The sequence below is a fragment of the Lytechinus pictus genome, chromosome 8 (genome assembly GCF_037042905.1).
Source record: "Lytechinus pictus isolate F3 Inbred chromosome 8, Lp3.0, whole genome shotgun sequence".
NCBI lineage: Eukaryota > Metazoa > Echinodermata > Echinoidea > Temnopleuroida > Toxopneustidae > Lytechinus > Lytechinus pictus.
This window is the reverse complement of record NC_087252.1, coordinates 28,434,050-28,460,728: the sequence shown is the minus strand read 5'-3', so window position 1 is coordinate 28,460,728 and position 26,679 is coordinate 28,434,050. Positions and strand designations below refer to the sequence as shown.

At 35.9% G+C, this 26,679-nt stretch overlaps 1 protein-coding gene across 1 annotated transcript; it reads left to right on the top strand.

The window, feature by feature from the left end:
- The first annotated feature begins 816 nt into the window (after window positions 1-816).
- On the top strand, window positions 817-22,874 carry LOC129266665 (limbic system-associated membrane protein-like). Its single transcript, XM_054904500.2, has 12 exons — window positions 817-940; window positions 5,191-5,325; window positions 5,496-5,648; window positions 6,357-6,575; window positions 13,460-13,642; window positions 14,069-14,200; window positions 15,366-15,510; window positions 16,816-16,940; window positions 18,231-18,379; window positions 19,797-19,986; window positions 20,901-20,939; window positions 21,357-22,874. Exons 1-12 carry the CDS (start codon window positions 832-834, stop codon window positions 21,518-21,520), a joined length of 1,743 nt encoding a protein of 580 aa, XP_054760475.2. The 5' UTR covers window positions 817-831; the 3' UTR covers window positions 21,521-22,874.
- Window positions 22,875-26,679: the final 3,805 nt, after the last annotated feature.

Genomic DNA, 26,679 nt, shown 5'->3' with positions numbered 1-26,679 from the left:
TACAACAGAAAATATACATGTACATCCATAGATACATAAAAATAATGTTGAAATATCTTGCCACGATGACTTATAATTACAGTTTTTGGCAAGATAAAATATCCTGCCATGCCGTCAAGTAGATCGCACTTTGAAGCTTCCCTAAAACCCCACGCAAAGTCACATAAATATCATTAGGTGACATGAATCGATCATTGTTCACGGTGGCTTACCCATATCGAATCCCACGCAGTGATAAGTCTGGAGTTAAAGCCCCAGGAAGGATCACATTTGTCGGTAAAAGCGGTAAAGCGTTCATGCTTCAAAACCCTTCATTCCCAACGAATCGGAATCAAAATTGGGGCCCGATTTTCGGGATAGAATCATTTGAAGAGATTTAAAGTGAGAACCCATTCGTCATATCTCTGATGTGACGACCAAATATGACGCCTACACGGGAAATGCTTCCGTTAGTATAATTTTATGTTAGTTAGGGTTTATTAAAACCGAAAAAAAAATATTTATATGTATTTTATTCATTCATGTATCTAACAACTATTCATATGTGTATATCAATTAATCCATTTATTCATTCGTTTATGTATTCATTTTTATTCATTTGGTAATAACTATCGATTTTGATCCATTATATTTTCTAATTTGTTATTTCAAAAAAGGACACTGGGTCAATTAAAATAGGCTTGCTAAAGAAGTGTGCAACGTTTAATGATTGATATGCCAATCAATCTATACATAATTGAAATAAATAATTAAAAAAATTACGATTACAAATGTATAAAAAATAATTAACCATGTTGATGTCTTTAATACAGGTAATACCAAGATCTGAGGATGATGAAGTGGCTTTCCATAGTCACGGTTTTAATCGTTTTGGCTTCCAAAATCCTTCATATGGAAGCGGGCAAGGGACTTCTGAATGAGTTGATTGCTATTCCAACATGTAAGTATAAAAGCTTTCAATTAGTGGTCTTTTCATTTATTTTTATTAAAATAAGAGGACAACTTGATAGCCTTTTGATTGTTTGGTGCTAGTGTGGAAGCTTTTATTTTTGGGAAATCGTATTTCGAAGTAATATTCAATTCGCCGACATAGTCATCCCTATAATTATTTAGAAGAGCAACAACATAGAAGGAAATTATATCAGCTGCTTATATGAAGAGCTTCGAAAAGGGGGCGAAATCCACTTTTGACCAATATTGATTTTTGTTTTAAATGTATATATCTTAGACGTGGGAATAAAAAACACCATATCGCACTTCTAAAAAAATGGAAGGCTAATAAACATTGATTGTAAATTTGGGTTTAATTCCAAAAGGAGCTAAATCCAAACCAGTTTTATTCCAAAAGGAGCTAAATCCACTTGATGGTAATTTGAAATTGGTTAATTTTACTACGGAATTTCGAAAGGGCAAGGATAATGTGGATTTGCGCTTTTCCAGAAGCATGTATTTTCTGCGGAATAAACGAATAAAGTAAACTTTAAACTGGATTCGGACTTTTTGATCCAATATTTATTCAAACCGATAAGTGACAACGGAGACAAATTAGAACATATCTTCAGGGTTTTATTGTCATTCATATATGGATTGTCGCTTATAGTCAAAGCCAGGTTATTCCTAATCTTTTTTCCAATTTCGATAAATGATGAACTGCTCCACAGTGCATTAGGGAAGAATACAGATACATACTTGTGATGGATGGTAATAAAAGAGGATGGAAAGAACGAAAATTAGAAATATATCTTCGCCCCCGGTAGAACAATGCGCCGGCGTTCAGAAGGAATATTGTTGGAACACGTTTGGGATACTGGTTGCGCTTGGGGTTGAATTTATCCATATTCTCTCAGTGCTTCTCGTATAATTGTTAGAAACTCGCATCAATGTTTTTTTGATAAAAAGTTAAAGAGTGAATGTTTGAAGCAAAATTCTGAATTTTGTTTTATTGAATATAGTTTTTTTTCTTTTTGATAACAAATTTTTGAAGTGAACTCTGAATTCCGTTTTTTTTAATGTTTCAATATGACGACTATTTTTGCTTCTAATTTCAGAATGTGTAATGTTATGCGCATGGTAATATTTATAGAATGCAGAGATAAAATACAAATGAATTTTACTGAATTCTGAGAGAATAACATTTTAAAGAAGTAGGTCTAGTATCACTATTATCCCATACGTTTACGGCTGTTTTTATGTGAGGTGATGAGATTAAAACTTAAGTAACTAAAGTCAATAACTGTTTTATTTCTTAATGAATTTGCACTATACTTTTAATAACGCCCAACATGATCATCAATATTTTTACTACTTAAAAGGTATTGTACACTTTTTGTGAATGTAAATGTAGTAAAGACATTTGGAAGGAAACAGGTTTCGATGTGAAATGAAATGATGCATTGAATTGTTTGGTATATGTATAATCAAACATTTATTTCTTCAAATGTTAAATAGTAAAAAAACGGTGTTTAGAATTGTAAAGAAAAGATAATGATTCAGAATTATGGAGATGAGAGATATATCAGTTCTATATTTCGTTTGTTTAACAAATTTGATACTTAATGGATGTTACTTTAATCGTTATTTACTGAAGAGAAATGTGAAGTATTATTATTATTATTCATTAATTGTGTATATTTTGATATTATTTGGCTCAATAAAGAGGAAGAGAAAGCGGGCAAAACAATTAATTGTTACTACTACCATCACCATAATCGGCAGTAGTAGAATCAGCAGCTACTTTTTCGATGTCATTTGTTATGTACCCGAAACATCTGTTACATATACATATATAATACAGAAAAATCTAAATCATATTTATCGATTCAGCAGCCTTCCATTTCCTCATTTGAATATTTTCTGCATCCGCTAGCATAGCAATCATTTTTAATCGAATATAACTGGAAAAGCGATTATCTAATAAAAGACATCTTTATTCCTAACCTCATCCATTTGCATCCCGTTTTTAATCATCTGTCTCTTTTCATTACATAATTGTATATTTTATCTTTCAACCATATACAATTTATAATACTTTTCTCCAAGCTGTCCAAAATGTGTCATTCAAGTGGTACTGAGATGTTTTCCTGTTCCTATAGGGAGTTTTCCGTTTGAATAATGCATTCGAAAGGGATGAAAAGATCAGGTTGTCAGAGCTGCAACCTCATTCGCACAGAAACCTGTAATTTTAAACCTGTTCACAACACCAATTCTAGGGATTCGCGAGAGTGTGTGTGTGTGAGAGAGAAGGGGGGCAGGGGAGACTAAATGATAAGAAATTTTATTTGACACATATACAGGAGGCCCTATAAGTATCATCAACATTGTCATCATTACCATTATTTGCCAAACAGCGGCATAAAACGTTAGGCATGTTAAGGAGAACACATTGCTTTATTCTGCCAACAATATTTACACTGCAAAAACACCGGTGTTGATTTAACACCAGCCTGGAATCTTCATATGTCCACACCAGAGAAGTGTTAAACAACACCAGTTTGGTTTTGGTCTAACACCTGATAAGTGCCTATACAACACAAATTAGCATTAAAAAAGCATCGGTTTGATTTCAAACTGGTGTTGCTTCAATACTTCTCTGGTGTGGACATATATAGATTCCGGGCTGGTGTTAAATCAACACCGGAGTTTTTGCATTGTACCACCATCATTATGATTATCATTATCATTGTCATCATCATAAATATCATTACTATCATAATTATCTATTCCCATTTAATAATGTGAATGAAGGTTTTCAGATGTTTTTTCATGCTAGAAAGTAAACACATTGCACCTCCCTGAATAATGTAGGAACACAAACATGATTTGAGAATTAAAGTTAATTAGGTAAAAAAAAAAGGAAATAAAGGAATAAGTTCAAGATTTGAGAATTACAATTTAATACATTATACAAGATTCGGGAGAAACAGAGCAATAAGAAACAAGCAGACCCCCCCCCCCCTCAAAAAAAGAATGACAACTAAAAAAATCTGGGAAAAATAATAGGTGTCGGGTTTCCATAGATCTTGCATATCGGAAATAAAAGATTGCTACGTCATGAAGCCATTCACCGTCTTAGAAATATTTTACCTTACATAAGAAATCGAACAGCATTATGTCTGAGGGCAGTGAATATGGCGCAATTAATTTATTTTTGCATTGTTTAAATGTTATACGGACATGCTGGAAAATAGGTTGTTAGCTGAAAGGATTTCTTTTCATCTTTCCGTATTTAGATAAATAAACTGAAAGAAACTGACATGTGCCGTTTGGCAATATTCGTGCAAAAAAAAACACATCTCTCGACATGTATTCTTTTTTTATCGAATGAATTTGACCGGGAGATAGGGAATACGGAAAATAGGTAGGAGTAAAGCAATTACATTTGTATTCTTCTCACCATGCTGATAATTATTGATGCTCCAGGCCGGGTTCCAAATGATGATCAGATACATGGTGAGGGAAATGAAGGTGTAATTATGTTTTGCAACAACAACAATATTAAAACTAATAGCTAGTTTTTATTTAGCGCTTTTCCCATATACGGTTCAAAGAACTTTCCAGCATATTATTACCCCGGTCATTGAATTCATGTCAATCTCGCATGAAAGTGCACAATATCCACTCCCTGGGGAGCATTCCTTGCATTCATCGAAGCCTAATAATGGTGCTGGCAAATTCCAACATACGATAATTTTCGCATCCTACCGGGTACCCAAATAAACACCTTGGTGGAGAGTGGCAAATACAGATCAACGTCTTGCCAAAGGACGCTAGCGCCGGGTGGGATTTGAACACACGACCCTCTGATTAAAAGGCGAGAGTCAGAACCACTACACCACGACACCTCTACAATAATTGTCGAAACTGACTTCTGACTTTGATGTTCATTCTATAACACGTTTTTCTTTGGACAAGCTGAGTTCAGAATTTCAATGTCATACTTCGCTCGTTTTTCAGCAATATGCAGTAAAGATATTCCTAGATTATCAACACATTAGATTTGCAATATGATAGTAAGCATTGGATATAAAGTTATACACTTATGTCTGAGTAAAATTGTTACTAAAGCTACTGTGTAAACGTACTCTCAACACATTGTGTACCACTAAGTTAATTGCTTGAAGTAGTGAAAGCTGTCCCCAGTCAATGTACACAGATCTAATTCAAAGAGCCACGGCCATATCATTTATACAGGTAACACAATAATCTTGGGATCAACGGTGTTCCCGTGTGCTAACCATTATCAAAGGAACTGCCCCCAATTACCACAGAACGAACCTAACCCAGGAGCTTGGATGAGGAGAAATTGCCTTGATCCTACACGACCAAGTGAGTACCGACGCAGTAACCCTGCGGAACTCCATTCGTCAGTAGTAAATTTTGGTTTCCAATAGTAAAGTAAATATTCTTTTAAACATATTTAAAATTGACATTTGCCATACATGTAAACAAGTTGAAAACACATCTCACCATTTCCTCCATCTTCGTCTTATCTTCAGCCGTGGTGACGCCGTACTTCAACAGGTCCGATACAGTATTTAATCACACTCGCACACAGGGAGAAGGCGTCGTTTTGAAATGCCGCATAAACAGATTCAACAACAACTTTATCTTGAAGTGGACCAAACGCGACACTGGAAGTACATTGTCAGGTATTGACATGATTGATATGTGATAATCTCTATAAAACTTTCACTAATTAAGCGACATTACTCTAACATTGTAGATTTCAAAGTTTTCTCTTTAAAAATTTACCGCAAAATTATGCTAATGGTATCTATGCAGGATACCAATCCTACATTCACAAGAATGAAGCTGACTCGAAACCGACTGATAGTATACCGTATTAATTTTTGTTTGGTTTGGAGTTTGATTTGCCGATGTGAGTGGCGCATGACATTGTTTATTTATAAAAAATAAAAAAAGAAATTGGGGTAAGGGAGGAGGTCCTAACCAAATCCAACCTAATATCGGTATACAGTCTTAAACAGCGTTGATCAAATTTACCAATCCGTTGGTGAATGTCTGTCTATCTTGTAGAACATTGTCAATATCTGAACAAACATTCTTTTAGCTTCTAACTCTTAAATCAGTCGACACATATTGCCCAATACATTCGTATTTTTTTACCAATCCTTTTCATGAGAGAAGATGAGCTTTAGCTCACGCAAATTAACATGTTTTCGATAATAGCCTGTTTCACTAGAAATAGTAAAAGTAAATATTACTATTGTTATTATTATTGCAAGTCTTTCGTACCGTAGAATGCGTTCCCTTGTACTCTTAATTTCAGTGGACATGGGTCTATGGGGTTTTCACGAAGCGGTAAATTTACTGATGGTCTTATGTTGTGTTTGCAGAACCGATCTTCAATAGTAACATGGAAACGCAAATCAACTCCCATCGTAGTTTCTCTATGGTACGCAGCTCGGATAATCAATCGGTTACCGCCGAACTGCGGATATCTAGACTCGGTCCGAACGACGCCGGTTTTTACCGATGTGTCTTTCAACAGATATCCGGCTTCGAGTCTGGATCCGACTTGTCTGGCGAACAGCTGTATCGGATCGATGTGAGATGTGAGTATGGATTGTAAATAATTGTTTAAATATCAGTACTATTGGAAGAACCTCCATTCAATGAAGATGGGCTGGAAAAAAGACAGAGAAAACAGGAAAGATGGAGAGAGAAGGGGGGGGGGACAGGGGTGCGATGGTGCAAACTTGAGGAGGTGGGTTTACTTATGTCTATCGAAATTACGTGATTCGGCGGAGTTTTCTTTGATAACGAACAATACGAAAACCCTCTTTGCCCGGTATTTAGAACCTTTTGTAAACAGCTCTATAATATTCGTTAGGAAAAGGCAATGTAAGAGACCTCTTCTATATATGGTCATAGTATCTTAGCATCATGTATCAAATTAATTAGAGAATTACTTACATGAATCATTGCAAGAGGCGATTCACAAATGCACACAAATTTGTGGACGAAGTTCGAAAACGGGGAGTAAAGGGTAAGAATTGAAAACTATCGACGGAATTTCGCAGTTGTGTGGCAATTTAATGTCACCTTATTCGATGTGAGATCATGGTTAAAGTAATGATTTTAAGCTATTTTTGGAAGAGTTATAGTCAATGGATATCCGCTTTAAAATATATCAGGATCTAGCCTTGTATGCAGTAGCTGATATACGTAGGGATCACAGTCTGTAAAAATATAAGTGCTCCTTTGACCCGAATATAATTTTCCTGACGTGCGGCCGCACCGAGAATTGGGTGAATAGTGAAGTCCCCAGGAAACGTCCCTGGGGGACCCCTTAATTAATGATGGCGTATCTAGAAAATTAATCCCTGTTCCTTACAGAAGAGGGTACAAGAAATTTTGGCAGTAGAATCATGTACAGTTATGACTTGTCATACAAAATGAATAGGACCACGTCAAACGTCAAGGGAATATCTAGGCATGTCAATGCCACTTGGTCATTGCACAATATCCCGTTCTTCTTCTATCCGTTTCTTCCGAATCATTAGGTATTCATTGTAATTAATCGATGGCATAACGTCTTTCTAGAGATGTATCAAATTAATATAGGATTTGAAAAAGGGAAGGATATTGAGACTGCTATGAATGCACTATTGAACTCAGTTTTGACCCCAAGGAACCGGGGAACCCATCACCTTTGTATCTTTTTCTTTAATCTTATCATAATTGTTGATACGAGAATAGATCATTCTTACCATAATTATTGCCCAATCCATGTCTGTTACTAATTTCCGGCCAGTACCAATCCTCATTCCTTTACCTTATCTACTATCACTCACCTCAGGGACATATGAAGGCTAGGCTTATTATTTCCAAAGCCTAACATCAACATTTGAAGGACATTAATTGATAATTAATTAAGAAGGTGAAGGAAAGTGTGATAGTAGTCTATTGCAGAAAGGTCTCATGACCTCCGTTCTAGGTCGATTTTTCCAGACTTTTCCCATTTACTACGGAGACACTCTCTACAGCGCACCAATCATTTGAAAATGAAAGTCAAATCACAATTGAAAGCTGAGAGGCTTTTATCGAAAGTTGGTGGACCGAAACAGCATCGGAATCTCTTGACTCTGGACAACGACATAATTATTTGCAATTGTTCGTCCGGTGCAAATCTTCGGAAGATCTACTGTCCCAGTCCACCAACTTTCGGCAAAAGCCTTTCAGCTCTCCTTTGTGATTTTAATTGCATTTTCAAAGGAATCGATGCGTTGTAGAGAATGTCTCCGTTTGTATAAATGATACTTTGTATAAATTGCTGTTATTATGGTTGTTTAGGGGTGTGTTAGGGGTACGTGGGGGAATATGCTGTACATGAATGCGCGTTTCCTGAAGGTTTATCATGTTTATGGGAGGGGGTAGTTGGAAATGGGTAGACCTACTCGTGAAAAAATGATTAGAAAGTGGAGATCATTTGGTTTTTCCATTTTCTTTTCACATGAAATATGCATGTCCAATGTAATCATATGAGAATTAATTTGGCGGAGAACTATAACCAGTCATGCCATTACCCGGTGCGTTTCCACTGCTGTTTCTGAAAAAAATTATGATATTCTTCATAAACAATTTCTGATGTATAAACGGAATAGAGTAAACGAGAGAAGTCCCTGTTTTACAATTTAAAGAAATCATAGTCTACAAAATGTAACTTTAAATTCCAGCTTCTTTTTCCCTCCTGTTCTTCTTTGCCGGTCACTTTCTTCTGTAAACTTCTCTTTTCTCATGTCCTTTTATTATTTTATCTTCTTCTTACCTTTACGTTATCCTTTCCATGTTTTCACACTTTCCTATTAATTTGCTGCTTCTACTTACTGTTGCTTGAATGAGGCTGCCTTTCACCACCTAATAAAACACCTTCAGCAACAACTATGACAAAAAGTCATCACTGATAAAACGAAAGAAAATTGTCAAGAAAAAATGTCTTTATCAAAAAAATGAAGAACATTTAGTAAAAAAAAAATAAAATAAAACATTACTTATCAGTCCCAAATGATTGCATTTTCAGTTTCCCTCCTTTTTGGGTTACAACTTTACCGGGTACGCCCGCACCCTCTGCACTTCCCTTTCGATCCGAGCATGTGAAGGGAAAACGCTTATCCCACCAACATCCCCAATTCAAAGGGACAATTTCAAACCAGTAGTTCAATCGAAACAAGGAAGGTTGTATCAATCTGTGCTTGACAAGAGTTGTTATTTCGGTGTGCAGTAATTTACCCAATTGGTTAAGTCTAAATGGTTGTCAGTATGCATGAGGTGGTTTAAATTTACTTTCAGCTGAAGCCTAATGCTTTCGCCACACCAACGAAACAGATACCAGACCTACCGAAGCTATTGCGTTATTACCAATGAATTAACATCTGTCGGCGTGGAGTCAGATTCTGAGGTGTGACTGTATAAAAGATATCGAGGTGGAGGGGGGGGGGTAATCTATTGATTGGAAACCCATTTCCGCTGTATTATAGAATGGCAATCTTGGTTTGTTAGATTATTGGATAAGGTAAGGATGACTGACATTTCTCTAAGTGAAGACCCAAATGCGTAATTGATAGACCAAGTTGATCTTGAGGTAGAAGCTTAATCCATCAGTAAGAAACTAAAATAATGACGACATGTTAACTGTTGTCGGATTCCAACAATTTGAGTTTGAGTCCGATCAGTGTTAGATTAAACTTAAGCTTAAGCACAAAATCAATCAAATTTTCCTATTACACAATGTCGTTTTCGTTCGATTGATTCGCTCACTCGCGCCAGTTGAGTAACTTCGCCCGTAAAATAGTGTGTCCCTTAAATATTTTGACTCATTACACCGCAGTTCTCTTATGCTAGACAAAATTGTCCTCAAATATTGCAACATTCCTTCAAACATTACTCGACCTACATTTATTTTTGCTTTGGTTTATTGTTTTATGTACATGTAGATCGGCAATGTGCACACACCAACTTGAGAGGGGTTATTAACACTGCGGATATTATAGGTGTTTAAAACACGGATCGATGGTTAATTATTCAGCGGAAAATGTGTGGAGACACTATTCTATTCTTTGGGGGTAATTTCAGGTTAAAACGAGGAACGCGGTGAGCGAACATCGCCACAGCTCACCGTACGTACGCAGCGGTGCATGAACATTAAAAACACTTAAACAAAGTCAACTAAATAGCCTAATTTATCACATCATTAACACCTTTTACAAATGAAAGAAAAAAGAAATGCATTTCTGTGAAGATCGGATAAAGATCACACGACCATTATTACAGCGATTTAAATTCTCTTTCATCTCACCAGAACACTGTTACGTATGAACAAAAATTTCCCTGAAATAGCTTCCGTTTGATTAGATAACTTTGGGTTAGAGGTGAAGGTGGTGTCACAATTGGGGCCCGGTTTATGAGGCTTGTCATATAAATTTACTATCGGCCAATCGGATTGCATGATTTGAGTAGCTTTAAACTGCTATTGCATATGCTATTATAACAAGTTTTATAAATGAATCGGGGCCTTGGACATTTTACCTAAACTGCTATTGCATATGTAATTATAACAAGTTTTATAAATGAATCGGGGCCTTGGACATTTAACCCACTCTAAGCCTACCTACACTGTAAACAATGAAGTGCTAATTTAGCACTTACAGTGCTTGTATAGTGACTGCACTACGAGTGCTGATATTCTAGTTCAAATCTAAAGTAGAAAATCAGCACTCGTAGTGCAGTCACTATACAAGCACTGTAAGTGCTAAATTAGCACTTCATTTTTTACAGTGTACCTACGAATATCAAGCATAATTATATTTTAACTCTCTTTCCTTTATCAATACTTGTGGGCGTGTCGTGGCCTTGGTTATGACCCTCACCTTTCAAGCAGAGGGTCGTGGGTTCGAACCCTAACCATGGCGTGTTTTCCTTCAGCAAGAAATGTGTCCACTCTGTGCTGCACTCGACCCAGGTGAGGTAAATAGGTACCGGAAGGAAGTAATTCCTCAAAAAAGCTGTGCGCACCAGAACCAGTAGACTAGCTTAGCCGGGGGTAATAGGAGCGTCTTGAGCTCAAATCCTAATTCATTATTTATTGTTTAATTAATAATTCACATTTTGGTACTGAGGAATATTTTTATTAACAAATGGCAGATCTTGATAATAAGACATTATGTTTAATGATTAAACACCTTGCCATACCGTTTACTTCGGCATATACTAAATGATAACACGCTCAGGTGTGAACGACTCTTAATACCTCAGTCACATTTCCCTTACGGCGGCCGTACGTCGAGTCGAGAACAGCCGTTTTATTCATGTTTATTCAAACAACTTATATGTATCTGGTACAAAAATGCTACGACTCTCCGTGCTGCCGCCGTAGGGAAAATGTGACTGGGCATGAGTAAGCAAACATCACACTGCGTTTGCATGGGTAAATGAAGAGACACATTATGTTTTCCATTGTAGAAGGCTCGTTTTAAATTAAATTTTAAATTAAATGTTTTATTAGGAAATCAATATCAAATCACACATGACATACACAAAATTAGTCAAATTTGGGAATGGAATATTATGAACTGTACATTATGATCTTAATCAATATTATGCAAAAGTAGCAAATGTAATTAATCTAAACCAAACATAACGATGTGTAAGGTGTATCCAAGTGTAGCTTCTCATCCTTTGGTTCGCAGGAGGGTGCCTCGTCGGATTGAAAAAAAAAATGTTGTGATCGTTTATCGTTTACATTAGCAAGATGATCTTCTTCGTATTTTATTATCTTTTTTACAGAAAAGTGAAATACAAAAAAAAATAAAACACTTTCCACTACGATATATCATTAACTTACATTGATAGTATTGATAGGGGAAGGGAGGGGCGATACTACTACAAACGTGTGTTCCATTTATTTTTTAAATGGAGAAAATAGGGATTTACAGTTACAGACTTTTCAAACTAATTGTGTCTCTTTTTTCTATTCCAGCGTGCCTTTTCTGTTTTCTCCTCTTCTTTCCCTCCATATCTTAAAGAGAGAGAGAGAGCGATCAACCTATTATGTTAAACATATAGAAAGAAACCCGTATAAAACCTTATATCGCTGTAAATAGATGTGATTTATTTATTTCTCTTGCATGGTTTTTAATTTCAATTGTTGATATAAAACTTACGTACACATCACTTCTTCGTAAATTTTAAAGGTATACTTATTTTTCACTTATCTGCAGTGGCGTAATGACCCTTAGATTTTGAGGGGGCCAGATATCGCGTAAAAATTATTTCAAAAATTGCGAGCGAGCGAAGCGAGGGAGCAAAAATTTACATTTTGTGATAGATTTGGACATAATATTCAGAAAATTATATGATATTTCACCCTTCTCTCTTTCTTTTTTCTCCTTTTCTCATTTTTTTTTCTTGGTCTTGAATAATTTTGGGAGCCTCCCCCCCCCATCTGTACGCCAGTGCTTATCTGACATGTCTTATGTGCTTAATTTGCATGGTCGAAGATTTATCGAATAATATACGTTTCATCATCATGTTCATTTTACCCTGAAGTATCCTATCCCATATTAGGATTAGATAGCAGTATCTTTGACACATTATGGGAATCAATGAATTGTTCTCTCAAATCTCAAACCCAGAAACGAGGTCGAAATCATGGCACCATTTCTATACCAGATAATCCATAAAAGGTTTTGCTATGGGATATCCATTTACATGACTGTATTGCTTTCCTTCTTAATGCCGTTTTCTTCCTCTCTCATTACCGTTTCCTTGCGTGATTTTTTAGATGTAGGCCTGGGATCAACCAAAATGGGGGGGGGGGGGTGAAAATAACAGGCGAAATTTCACGAGCATTTTGTTTACCCCATTAAAAAAATACAATAATACACATAAAACGGCTATCACCAACAGTACCCATTTTCCCATGAAATCATTTTGAAAATCGTTGATTTATTTGTATAAGAATGTTTTTCTTTGTTGTTCCGGTGTTCTTTTTTCTTTGAATCATGATGAACATAGTAAGAAAGTAAACATTCTCGACATGTTCATGAATTGTACCTGAAGAAAAATCTAGCATGATGTACCTTCAAATAGAAAGTCAATACAAACTCATTTTTTACATGATGTTGTTGTTGCGTTGTTTTTGCTTTGAATCATGATGGACATTGTATATTCTCGACGTGTTAATGAAATGTACCTGAAGAAAAAAATCTAACACGATGTACCTTCAAATAGAAAGTCAATACAAACTCACTCCTTTTACATGTGTGTAAAGTGTAATCCATTGCGTACAATAATGGCGATATATTTTATGGCAAATGAGGACAGATCCAGGTGGGCTGGTTATTTGTTGAATTCTGAAATTCAATTACACTCCGAGAGGTTTTTATTCCGATCATTTTCAATCTTAAAATATATATATCTCTTGGTCTCACCATTACAGATCCTGCCCGAGTTCGGAGCATCGGACCTCGGATCGCACCATTTTGGAGTTCGGATCAACCGGATAAGTTTTACTTCAACGAAACAGCCAATATCACCATGACTTGTATAGCAGACGGATATCCGAGACCAGCTGTTACTTGGAGACTTCACGGATACCCGAGTCTATCCGAAAGGATGAATAGTAAGACATGTTTGGCTTTGTCCAGTTTCGAATCGTCTAGAAACGTTTGACTTCGATCCTCATGGAAGATGATATCCCCAAAAGAGAGAGGGGGGAGGTTTAGGCGTGAGAACGTTTAACTTATAGATCTTAGAAAAAATATCATTTTCCAGAGTATGTTTTATTCTAACTCTAGAATATAAAGATCCCCAACAAAGTCGAGATAATTAGGCCTACTATGGAAATTGCCTTAAATATAATGATAGATACATCTTTAACAGCTCCACTCACTTTTCCGAGCCCCCACTCCCTCCCCTAGATAGAGATGCCCCTGAGTCAGTCGACACTATTGCATGAATACCCCTTAAGTGTCAGCTACATTGGAAAACTCGTCACCGTATAATTTCATGAAAATTATTGGCACACTTTTCTGTTTCAACCTTCCAGGTTTTACCGATGTGGACGGCTCCCTTTATATACCACAGATAACAAGAAATTATTCTGGCATTTATTTATGCTCTGCACGAAATTCTTTGAACCGCAGGAAATCCACCAGAAGAGTAGAGTTGATCGTCCAATGTGAGTTAATAGAGAGTATTCGCAATAACGACGCGGCCGCTCTCTACAACGCACCAATTCCTTTGAAAGTGCAAGTCAAATCACAATCGACAGCTGAAAGGCTTTTGTCTAAAGTTGGTGAACCGTGACAGCAGCGTCGTTTCGTGTCTCTGGTCAACGAAATGTTTTTTTTTCTTTTTTTCAATTGTTCGTCCGGTGCAAAACGCACGATATGCTAACAGTCCCGGCCCACCAACTTTCGACAAAAGCCTCTCGCCTATCCATATTTTTTTTTACTTTTTTTTTTTTTGGACGTTGTACAGAGCGACCGCGTCGTGAGTACGAAAGCTTTCTATTAATATGTTTTTAATTCATTTCCCTCTACATCTGTAAGTCAGTACACTCTTAAAAATGTTGAGCAACATACTGTCCACACAACAATTGGTTAAAACGTTATCTAATTCTGGGTAGTTTAAACCAATAATGTGTGCTTTGGGTGAATAATACACAATATTGGCTGAAACCTACCCAGAGTTGGATAAATATTGTAACCAATCGTTGTGTGGACAGTACGTTGCCCAATATTTAAAGAGTGTAGTCATATATAGGCAGGTCCTCAAAATACTGCTTCATTTATCTTGGTGATGTGCATAACGTACATGTATGTAGTTTCAATTAACCTGGAAACGGATCAAAGACTTCCTTCAGTTAGGTCACTATTGCTCTCAGCTTTATCATTTCGAGGTATCTATGTGAAGCAAAGCAATAATTCGTTAATAACATGTGTTTTATAATTTTACAGCCTTTGTAATGTAGCCGAAAGTTTGGATCCAAAACATGCTGCAATATATTTTCAGCCTAACGGCAGATTTCTCATTTGATTTATTTTTGTTTGAGCCGCATAATTTTTATTTCATGATAAACCTGAAGATCTATACTTTTAATATTAATTTCAGGTGGACTTGTGATCTAATTGGGTCAAGATCAAATTTTTCATGGGCCAAACACATATGGCAACGTGAAAGAAGGATACTGTACTCTTATTTGTAAAAATAGATCACACAGAAAACCTCGCGATTCACGATATTTTGTAGTGAGTAGGATCTCGCCGCGTGGTGATGTCTCCCACTGCCTTCCTTTAAAGTGGCGCTTTTCATTTCTATTTCTTATCTTCTAATCCTTTTAGATCCGCCACAGTCTGAACAAAGTTATGAGGTACACAAACGAAGTGCTGGTCGGTACCTCCTCTTGCAAGGGTCTTTCACTGGTCTTCCGAGCCCGACATATCACTGGTTAAAAAATGGAAAACTGTTATCAGCCAGAAACAACTCGTAAGAAACATAATGTCATTTCAAAAGACTTTTCTCACAAGTTCCTAACTTGAAAATCGATCCCAAGCAAGATCGAGTTTAAATCAATCAATCTCATCTAATAAAATTTCGCAGACTATTATCAATATCAGTGAATAATTCGATTGGTTAGCACTTGATTTTTATCTCGACTGCTATTCCTTCATACACTTTTTTCGGGTTTATATTAATCTCAAAATCAGATTGGTTAAAATCGTACAGATAAAAAATAGCTGTCTGTTGTTGTTATTTTGAATAGGCAAACTAGTAAGTTTTTGACTATTGTTGCCTTGTTAATTTGCTTTCCTTTTTTCCAAAACAGAATAATTTCTTTGTTACAAGCAGGTTAGCAACTGGGACCATCGTACAAAAAGTTTCAATCCACACTGATTGATAACACCATTATAATTATTTCAAATAAACCAGTTTACGTAAGAGAAGAACGTTGAAATTGATTTGGTTTGAGGTTTGGATAAATTTCATCTGATGGCAATTTATTTGTAGAAACGAGCTCATATGGTGTTTGATGAATATATATAGATTAGACTAGCCTAGATTAGACTATGTTCTTTTTTGCTAAGTCACCTACATAGCCATGATATGCACATCCTTTAACACGGGTCGTCAGTTGTGCGTAAACTCATGTGTAACTTAAACACAGTTTTATGGTCCCAGGTCCTAGATCTATAATCATTTATCTCCACAGTGCGTCCCACAAAAAAAAAAAAAAAAACGTGTTTAGAGATATATTTCACAATTATTAAATATGATTTTACTATAAATTTGATACTTATGGCAAGAGTGATATCTCATCATTAATTTTGATACCAACAACTTAGCAAATCATTCACGCATGGCAGGTTCCAAACAATAAATATTAAGGCCTATCAGAAACGATTTGCGCAGGAACTCACGTAAGAATCTGAATAGACTCCCAGTTTAGTGATCAGTGAGAGAAACTTCACAAAGAATACAAAATAAATGCTAATGAGTCCATCGTCGAATAAGTACAGTTTCACTTCACTAAGTTACAGTATCACTAACCAATCTTGTCCAATTTTTCTGCGTAACCTGATTTTAACATTAAAATTTCAAACTCGTCCTGCTCATCAATGCGTGAAGTGTTTGTCACATATTAGGTATCAAAATGTAGATGAATAATTGAATTGTATATATGATGAAATAAATGGAATATCATAAAAAATTTGCTTTTGAAGAAGAAAAATGTGGGAATTGCGGATTCCTTTTTCCTGGGACGCACTGTATATTGTGTTTCTTTTCTTTTAGATCTGAAGCGGTGTCGGGTCGAAAGCTAGTCATCGTAGGGATAGAGCCAGGGAGTCATTACGCAAATTACACGTGCGTCGCAACGAATATTTTAGGATCAGCGAGTGTAAAATTTGAAGTAAACGGTAAGCAGAAAAAATCACCCCTTGCATGGACGCCCATGTTTTTATTTTCTCTCTCTCTCTCTTTGGGGCAAACATACGCATTATTTTGTTTTTGTAAGAGTATATAATAGCGAAAAATCAAAGCGAGAGACGTGAGGACAAAAGGAATTGATTAATCAGACATTTTATTATTAAATTGAAATTATGTAAACACATTATATGGAACTTTGGGAAAATTTGCAACAACAAATAAGTTTTTAAAAATCGAAGGGGTCCTCCGTCTCTCCCAACACCCTGCGTATGGCCTAAAGTCATTATTTTATTTGGCATAGGTCACTGGCGTAAATCCGTGTCGAAGGGTGTGGGGGGGGGGGGGAGATTGATACAATTTGCCAACTTTTCGCAATCTTGTTTCACATACACAAATATTTGATAATTAAAAATGCCCAGATCTATTACCACTAAAAGTATTCTTTATTTTTGATGTTTTAATTATGAATTTCATTAGATGTAAATAAATAAACAAATAAATAAATAAATAAATGAAAAAAATTTAGTTATTCGCATTCAAGCTAACTCTTACTCACGCTCTCTCTTCCTCCCTCGCATAAACACTGGCTCGTATCCCTTGTCTTCTACACACACACACACGTCATTATCAGCATTAGCAAACCAATAATTTCATTCAAAATTTAATGATGCGTCATTCTACAATTTAATAAAAGTAATGAACACGATAAAGATATCATTTCTCATTTCTAGAATTGCTTTAATATCTGGCCAAAATGAAATAAGTTGAGATAATCACCATGGTATTCGTATTTTGTAAGACAAAGAAGAGACAAAAGATAAGGTTTACAAAGAGAATAGGGTGATATAACTTACATATGGATGAAACTAAGTGATTACACAGTAGTCCTATATATCTGTTGACAAGGTTGATATGCATTCAAGTTTTGAATTTATCTTATATGAGTATAAAAACTAGCTAAATAAAATTTTCCCTCATCGATCAAAATGGCTTATCTAATTTAATCAGAAAGCTTTACGGGTTATGGCGATTCCTAGCAGACAACTTTTAAATTATGTCAAGTTATGAGAAAAAAAAGTGAAACAAGAATCCTTCTTTATAGTACTTTTTACATTCTTCTTGTTTTTGGCAGTACGAAGGCCTGAATATTGATAATTTGATTACTTTACTATTTGTTTATTTTTCTATTTCATGTATATTCGATCCTCCAGAAATAGTATGATTATTTATGATGTTAGAATAGTACATCAAATGTTACCTTGGTTTTTTTTCTATTTCAGGTAGCCCGTACCCTCCTGTAATTTTAAACAAGCAAGCTCTGAGTACGAGGCGGAGATCGTTTAATCTATCCTGGTCGCCTGGTCTGAATCTACAAAATGACATACCTGTTACGTCATACAGATTGCTTTACAGAAGATTGGAAATCAAGGTTTGTATGTGTGTCTCTTTATACTTTAAAGCCAGAGGCGACCAAGTATTCAGTAGTGTGGTATTCTATATGATGGAATAATTTCGAAAAAAGTGTCCCGGTTTTATACCTCTGCGAATAAGTGAGTGAAGTGCTTTATTTTTTTATTAGTGACGAAGATATACTGATGTTTTGTTATTATCATTATTATCATTATTACTATAATTGTAATTTTTGTTAGTATGACTATTGTTTATTTATTCATTCATTCATTTATAACTTTTTTAAAATTTCTTATTAAATTTTTCCATAATTTTACACTCGAAGCGAATTCTTCTGTCCCCCAACCGAACTTGCGTATTCCTGATTCCGTGTTGGTCACTATTTTTTTACGGCTTTTAGGCAGAATTATTTCAATTTTATGAATCAACCCCTTTTTTAAGATGCGTCTTTTTAAAATAAAAGTTGCATCACTTTATTTCAGAGCATTTAAATGTCGATTAATCACGTTTGAATAGAACTTTCACTTTATTAGTTCACCACCTTGTCGTACTTATCTTTGTCCTTCGAACGATCTCCGTAATAATTGATAATCAAACTTCCTTCCCATTCTTCCATGTTCCCAAGTTTTTCGCTGTGTTAGAAAGGAAAATGTTGGATTGGGGATAGAAATGAATACAATAGCAGAGATCATCCAAGACTGAGCGTCGTAGAAATCTGCGTTAGTCCAAACTTTTCGCATTTACTATACGGAGAACATCTCTACAACGCACCGATTCCTTTGAAATGCAAGTCAACTCAAAATGGGGAGCTGAGAGGCTTTTGTCGAAAGTTGGTGGAGCGGGACAGCATGGAAATCTCTTGACTCTGGACAACGACATATTTGCAAATGTTCGTCTGGTGCACATCTTCGGATGATCTGCAGTCCCAATCCACTAACTTTCGACAAAAGCTCATCAGCTCTCCATTGCGATTTTAATTGCATTTTCAAAGGAATAGACGTGTTGTAGAGAATTTCCCCGTATTTAATTCGAAAAGTTCGGTTTAGAAAGTTATCGGACAACAACGTAAGGATGATTCAAGAACATAGAAAATGTATTGTCAAATGCCCGTCATGACAAAGTACAACATATAAGTATTGGTCGAAAATTGGCGAATCAAAACAGCTGCAGCTCGGTCATCGACACTGGACAAACGACATATTATACATTTTTTGTCAGCTCTGAAACTGAAGACCGAACTGCTGTTCCGGTTCACCAATTTTCGACAAAGACTTCCAACTGTTCTTTGTCATTATGGTAATTTGACGGGCATTTTCAAGACATCCCCTCTCTTTTTAAATCCCCCATACGTCGCTGACCGAGGAATCTATATTTTAACCGAATTAAAAAAATGAAATATCAGTTTGCTTTCTTTTCTTTTTATAATATAACCCCAGTCGGAGGGAAACGAAATGCAAGTCATTTATTACCCCAATGATGCTCCAAACTCCATCAACCTTCCAGGCAATGTCTTGAAATACTATCTCACCGAACTGAAGGAGAATAGCACATACGAGACAGAAGTTTGTCCGATAAATGATTATGGCAAGGGGGATTGTGCAAACTATACCTTCTATACGCCCAATGGTAGGTAAAATTTTGAGTATACACCATCAAATATTAATACAGTGTGTCACAAAAAAAGAGACTGTAGTTCAATTTAGATTTTTATCATGATCATGAGTATGCTGAATGAGATGTAAATGAAAGGAAAGACAATGCATGACAAAGTTAGATCAATGTAAACCGGTGCTACAAAATTTCCATTTGCACGAGTAAATAACGATTTTGCGTGAATTTTTATTCCTTTTGCTGCCATCTGTTCGGAAATCAAAGTTCATAACTTGAATATCTATCTTTTCTTCTGTCATATTAGACCTTGTATGTAAGCTATGAATGACTCATGGTCGAGAAAATGTTGCATAAAAACATGCTCATTTTCTACTTATTCCATTATCGTGAAAAAACAAGCATTTCACTTTCACGGTAGTTTAAAAAAATACCATGAACTACGGTTTCGTGTTTTTTTTTCTGGGACACACTGTAGATTGAACCTTTTCATCGTCTTCTTTATATGACAAGAATGGCGAGCAATTTGCTTTTTCCGGAATAAGCACGACTTCACGACCAAAAAAACTTGTATTTAATAACATATTTTCGATAGTTCAGATCATAATAATAAAGAGTCGGTCCTTTTTAATTTTTGAATTGTCTCTCTTGTGGATCACTCTAGCCGTCTGTATGTTTCATATGAAGAGAGAGTGAGCGACAGTGCACGTTGATGGCGCACTTTGATAAATAGTGGCAGAGTCATCGTTTGAGAGGGTTTCTTAATGTGTATTTTTATTACTTTACTTATCTTCCTACAATTTCTTTTGCTTTTTTTTAATGCAAAAAATAGGGCTTGTGCCTGTGTTCGATTAAATTATTACATAATTCTGCCTATGTATATTATTTTTCCAATTTCAAAAAATATATTTTTTATTATTATCATTTTTCAGAGAACAGGATTATCTCTCAAACTACTTTAGAACAAACAGGTGAGTATATCTCTCTTCATCTTGGCCCACTCCTTTAAAATTTAAAGTTCTTCGTTGGCTTAGGATGTTTTCTGACAGTTGGCTCTCGGGACGTTTGTTTAATTAAGGTCCAGTTTGCACCTACCTTTCCATGCAATTGGGCTCCTTGATCCTTCAGGAAAAAGTCTTTGCTTGACCCATTTATGAAGCAGCAAGTGTGAGGTACTTAGTTTGTCAATTTCCTCTGAATCTTATGTGGTAGGCCGAAGCTTTCAGCACAGGCTGCACAGAAGATTGCAATTATTCACCTCATTAGTAAAAGGTCTGCCTGCTCTTCTTTTGGAAACCCGTCCTTCATTGTGGGATTGTATATAGGTAATGGTTACTTCCATCATTATCAATTAATGTCATTGAACCAATTTTTTTTTATTCTTGCAGAAAACTCGGCAGAGATCAGTCCAGAAACGAAGTCGCTACCATCTACCGGTCGAGCTTCATGCAGTACGTCGCCCTCTATCGGTTGCATGTCGATCTTGGTCATACTTGCACTTTTCTGCACATTAGATAGGCCTACAGATCTTTTGCCGAATGATAAAACATAGAACTTGAATAAACCACCGCGATTAACGGACTGGAAAATTCGACCTTATCTTGATACAGACGCTTTTCTATAAATAAAATAAGTATTGTTGTAGATACGACATTTTTATCGTGTATATTGCAAAGCAATATTGCAATTTGCTAGACAGCATATATCCATAATAGTGAACGAATAATTTTACTGAAGTAGCCATAGATTAGGTAGTTACGATCATGGGCAAGCAGCACAAATCTTAGTAATTGTTCTTAGATTTGATTTATAGGATTAATTACATAATTGGGCCTATAAGAAGGCTTATATAAACTGGGTTCCAATAGAAACTTATCAAACTTAAAAATCGCACTACACAAATTCCACAAGGTAAAAATGAACCAAATTATGACACCGGCTAGCTTCAATAATCTTCACAAAGAACATGTCAATGATTAAAGATTAGTTTAATAAAAAAGAGGCTGAATCCCCTCAAATCATTTGGTTCCGGAATCCAAAGTCACAAAATCGCAAAAGGATCGAAGACCAATGTAAGTGAGATGGGGTTTAAAAAACTTACCAGTTTATAAAAGTTCACAATATGACAATCGGCATATTTAATTAATTGCCCCAAAAACTAAGAAGCTACAGGAAGTTAAAGTTAACATTTTAAACACATCTCTTGAAGGAAAAAAAAGCATAAAGCATGAATGGACTCAATCATGTCAATAGCAGTCAAGCAAATAATGACCATTTGGTTGAGACTGAAACAAGACTTTTATGACTTTGGATTCTGGAACCAATTAATTTGAGGGGCTACATCATCTATGTTATTAGACCATTCCCTTAATTATTAACATGTTCTCAGTAAAGAATATTAAAAATAGCCTTTGTCAAAATTGTGTTCGTTTTGACTGAGCGGAATTTGTGTAGTACGGATGTAAGGTTAGATAAGTTTCTTTTGGAAACCAGTTTTATGAAAGCGTTTGCAAGAACATTAGCACTATGGTCAATTTATACTGTTTGTATTACGGGGCTCTAAGCTGAATCATTTTCTGATGATGAGGTATCATTCAATGTTATTAGGCTTTTTTAGCTCAGCGACTTTCGAAAGATTCTAGAACAGAGTAAATGTATTGGAAATGTCCTCAAATGACAAAGAATAGGTGGTAAGTCTTTATCGAAAATGTGTGAACCGGAACAGGGCTATTGGGAACGATGTTGTTAGTGGGGGTACTGGAGTGAATTTTACAAGCCCAAAAAAATGAAAAAGGGTTTTTACTAAAAAATGAAGGTGATTTCAGTCCCGAGAAATTTGACAAGTAAAAAGAAAAGGGTTTTAATCCAAAATGAAGGTGGTTTCGGTCCGGAGAAATTTGGCAAGCAAAAAAAAAGAAAAGAGAGAGAGAGATATTTTCCTACACAATGTCGTTCATTTTCATTACGTTTCTGCCATTTATTATACCTACCAGATTTTCAGGGGGCCTTTGAAAAAATAACACACTCAGCATCCCCAAGAAAAATTTTGGGGGTGCTTCAACACCCCGCTTTCCAGGGCCATGAACCGGGAGAGCAGTTTTTCCTCAGTTTCCAGAATGAAGGACTAAATTAAATTAATTTAATTCAACCATTTTTGTAAAAAATGTCTTTGTTGTAGTTTGTCAAGATTGGCATTCGACAACACATTTTGTCTTTTCTTGAATCCTCCATACGTATCTGAGCAAAAAGTCCATAATGTTGAATACACGCATAACGGAAGACTCTGATAGTTGGAGATAATTAGAGAGTTTTTCGCATTTACCACGGAGCCGCTCTCTCCAACTACGGATTCCTTTGAAAATGTAATTAAAATCTCAATGGAGAGCTGAGAGAGGCTTTTGTCGAAAGTTGGTGGACCGGGACGGCAGATCATCCGAAGATTTACACCGGACGAACAATTGCAAATATGTTGCTGTCTAGAGTCAAGAGATTCCTCTGCTGTCCTTGTCCACTAAATAACAAAATACAAGTCGTCAGAACCTTTGGTGACACGACATTTGCTTCTGCAAAAATTGCTCCGGGCTTTATTTCTTGTATGATGTAGAGTTAGGGTTGCACTAGGGTTTTATGTTAGGTTTTGGATTAGGACTAGGATAGAGTATAACAGTGTTTTATAATTTAAAAGGGTTGAAGTTCATCAATCGATTAGTGTGTGGATTTTAATAATAATAATGCATAAGACTTTTATAGCGCACTTTCCATCTTGATCAGATGCTCAAGGGGCTTAAGAGCAGAACAACAACAAAAAATACTTATAATATATGTTTCAACAATTATATGTCGATGTCTGTCAAAAAACACTCTTATACAGATAGGCCTATGTTTTCAGGTTGTCCCTGAATGTGGTAACTGAAGTCTGGGTTTTCAAATTTGTGGAAGAGAATTCCACAGGATTGGCCCTGCATGAGCAAAGACCAGCCCCATGATTTCTTAGAAACTGGAATTTGTAAGAGATTTGATGAGGATCGTAAGGTTATTGAGGGTTGGTAGTTATGTATCAAAAACTTATTGTAACGGGAGGGAGTTCCAATGACTATGTGGAAGGTCAACAGAAGGATTTTAAAGACTTTTCGTTCCTTCAGGGGCAACCAGTGATGAGTTTTCAATATAGGGGTGATGTGGCTGCGCTTGCTAGATAGAGTTACAATACCCGCAGCTGCACTTTGCAACTTCTGCAATTTCCCAAATTGAGAATCTGGTAAGTTGTAAAGAAGGCTATTACCAAAATCGAATCTTGAAGAAATGAGTGAATGTACTAGTTTCTCTGTTGCTGAGCGAGTGGGATATTTTCTTTTAAAGCCAATGTTGAGGAATTGATAACGAACTGATCTGCAAATGCTTGTAATCTGATTGGACATGAAGGAATAAAAAAAAATCCAAGATTCCGACATGATTTTGACAAGAAGATGTCATTGCCTGAGATGGATATTGAATCAATGTGGAATTTGTTAGGTTGAGACTTCGAGCCAAAAAAATAAAAACTCACATTTACTTTCGTTTAAAAATAACGGGTTTAACTTCAACCAAGTGTCAATGCCCATTATGCACCTTTCAAGATAATACATGGATTGCGTGGCACTAGTTTGATTGGGTAAAAATGAAACAAAATTCTGAATATCATCTGCATATGAATGATACTGAACAGAGTGATATCTTGTTAATACCCTGTTAAATAAATGGTAAACAAAGTGGGCCCTCCAAAAGAGCCCTGGAGGACTCCGCAGACCAATGGCCTAGATGAAGAAGTAACACCATTTAGGAGAACTGACTGAATGGAATGAAAGTTAAGATTTCAGCCATTGTGGGGCCTTGCCCTGAACACCTAAACTAGTCAAAGTGTTAATAAGTAAGCTGTGGTATACGGTGTTAAACGCGGCCGACAGATCTAGGAGTACCATTGCTGTGACTGATCCACTATCCATTTTCTGTCAGATAAAACTAGAAACATTAATGAGGAGTGTCTCGACATGTTCTAACAAATGATCTGCTAGTCTTGAAAAGACAATCCTCTCAAGAATCTTGAACAGAAAAGGAAGAGTACTAAATGGTCAGTAATTTTTCAGTGATTCACAATCAATAATGGACGAATACGGGTCGTTTTCAAAGCTAATGGGACAGTGGCCTTACATATGCTTCTGTTTCCAATGTCAGAAATGATGGGAGCTAAAGTAGAGGCTCAATCCTTTAAAAGAATTATAGGGATTTGATCTAATGGGCAGGATTTTGGAGGCAGTTTACGAAGAAGGTGAAGGATCCCATCCGCAGAGGTATGTTCAAAAGTATCCAGCGTGGAAGTGGTGACAGATTCAGGTTTTGGGTAAACAATATTATTACTCAGACAATGATGGATATTCTGAACTTTCAAATAAATCTAATCAATAAATGATTCAGCCATTGCTTTACCATCGGGATACTTGGGTAAAGGAGAAAACTTATTGCGGTTCAGAAGTCGGTTGGCCACATTGAACATGTTGAAGAGCTTCCGTTTAGAGCGGAACAATTGTCGCTGGTAGAAATGCCATGGAACAGAACCTCTTTTGATAGACTGTTATACTCTTTAATCTAATTCTTAGCTCTTTATGCGTCTTGAGCACTCTACAGAGCGGATTCGGCGCTTTATACACTCTTCAAAATGTTGGGCAACATACTGTCCACACAACAATTGGATAAACCTGTATCAAATTCTGGGTAGTTTTAAAGCAATAATGTGCGTTGGATGAAAACTACACAGTATAGGTTGAAAACTACCCAGATTCGGATAATTTTTTTAACCAATTGTCATGTGGACAGTTACTTTTATGTTGCCCAACATTTTACGAATGTAGGTCACATTATTATAATTATACATACTGAGACGAAAAAATACTTTTTTTCATACATGTTCGATGATAAAGAACCGATATTTACTGTTATGTCGTAAGTTCACTTGACATACGTGTGTTATATTATGTAATTATATACCACTTTATCAACAAATGCATTTTAGAAAATAAGTTACAGTAGGTATGGGGAGTATTTTCATGGAACAAAATAATTGGTGATTATCACTGACTATGTGCTGTAAGCTATCTAGGTGGGTGTTTCATAAAGCTGTTCGTAAGTTAAGAGTGACTTTAAGAACGACTGGTGATCCCTTCTTGTTGTAAATTGTATATTCGTTGGCGATGGTTTAGCGCGTAAGAAAGGATCACCAGTCGTTCTTAGAGTCGCTCTTAACTTACGAACAGCTTTATGAAACGGCCCCCTGATCCCCAGTGGCTCAGAGTACACTAATAAAAATCGCTGACTATTTGTTTTATAAAAAAAAAAGCTTCAGTAGTATGTTTTACCTATATTTTACTTATTATATTTTGATATTGGATTTGATATGTATATTCATGCAATATTTAAAACTACGTTTTTAATAAACAAATTATGTATACTGAAAGGTTATGCTGAAGTGATAGAGTTTTATTTTGATTGATTGATTGATTATTTCAGATTGTAAGATTGCCTCTCAAAATCTGCGGCTTGACTCGCTTATTAAAAAAATATATTAAGTGCTTGCGCAGAGCAGACTTCTCGTCTTGCGCATAAGAATTTGGTTGGCCAATTTAATTTCCTAACTTCGTCACAAAAATTACGACGCAAATCTAAATGCTGCCTTAAATG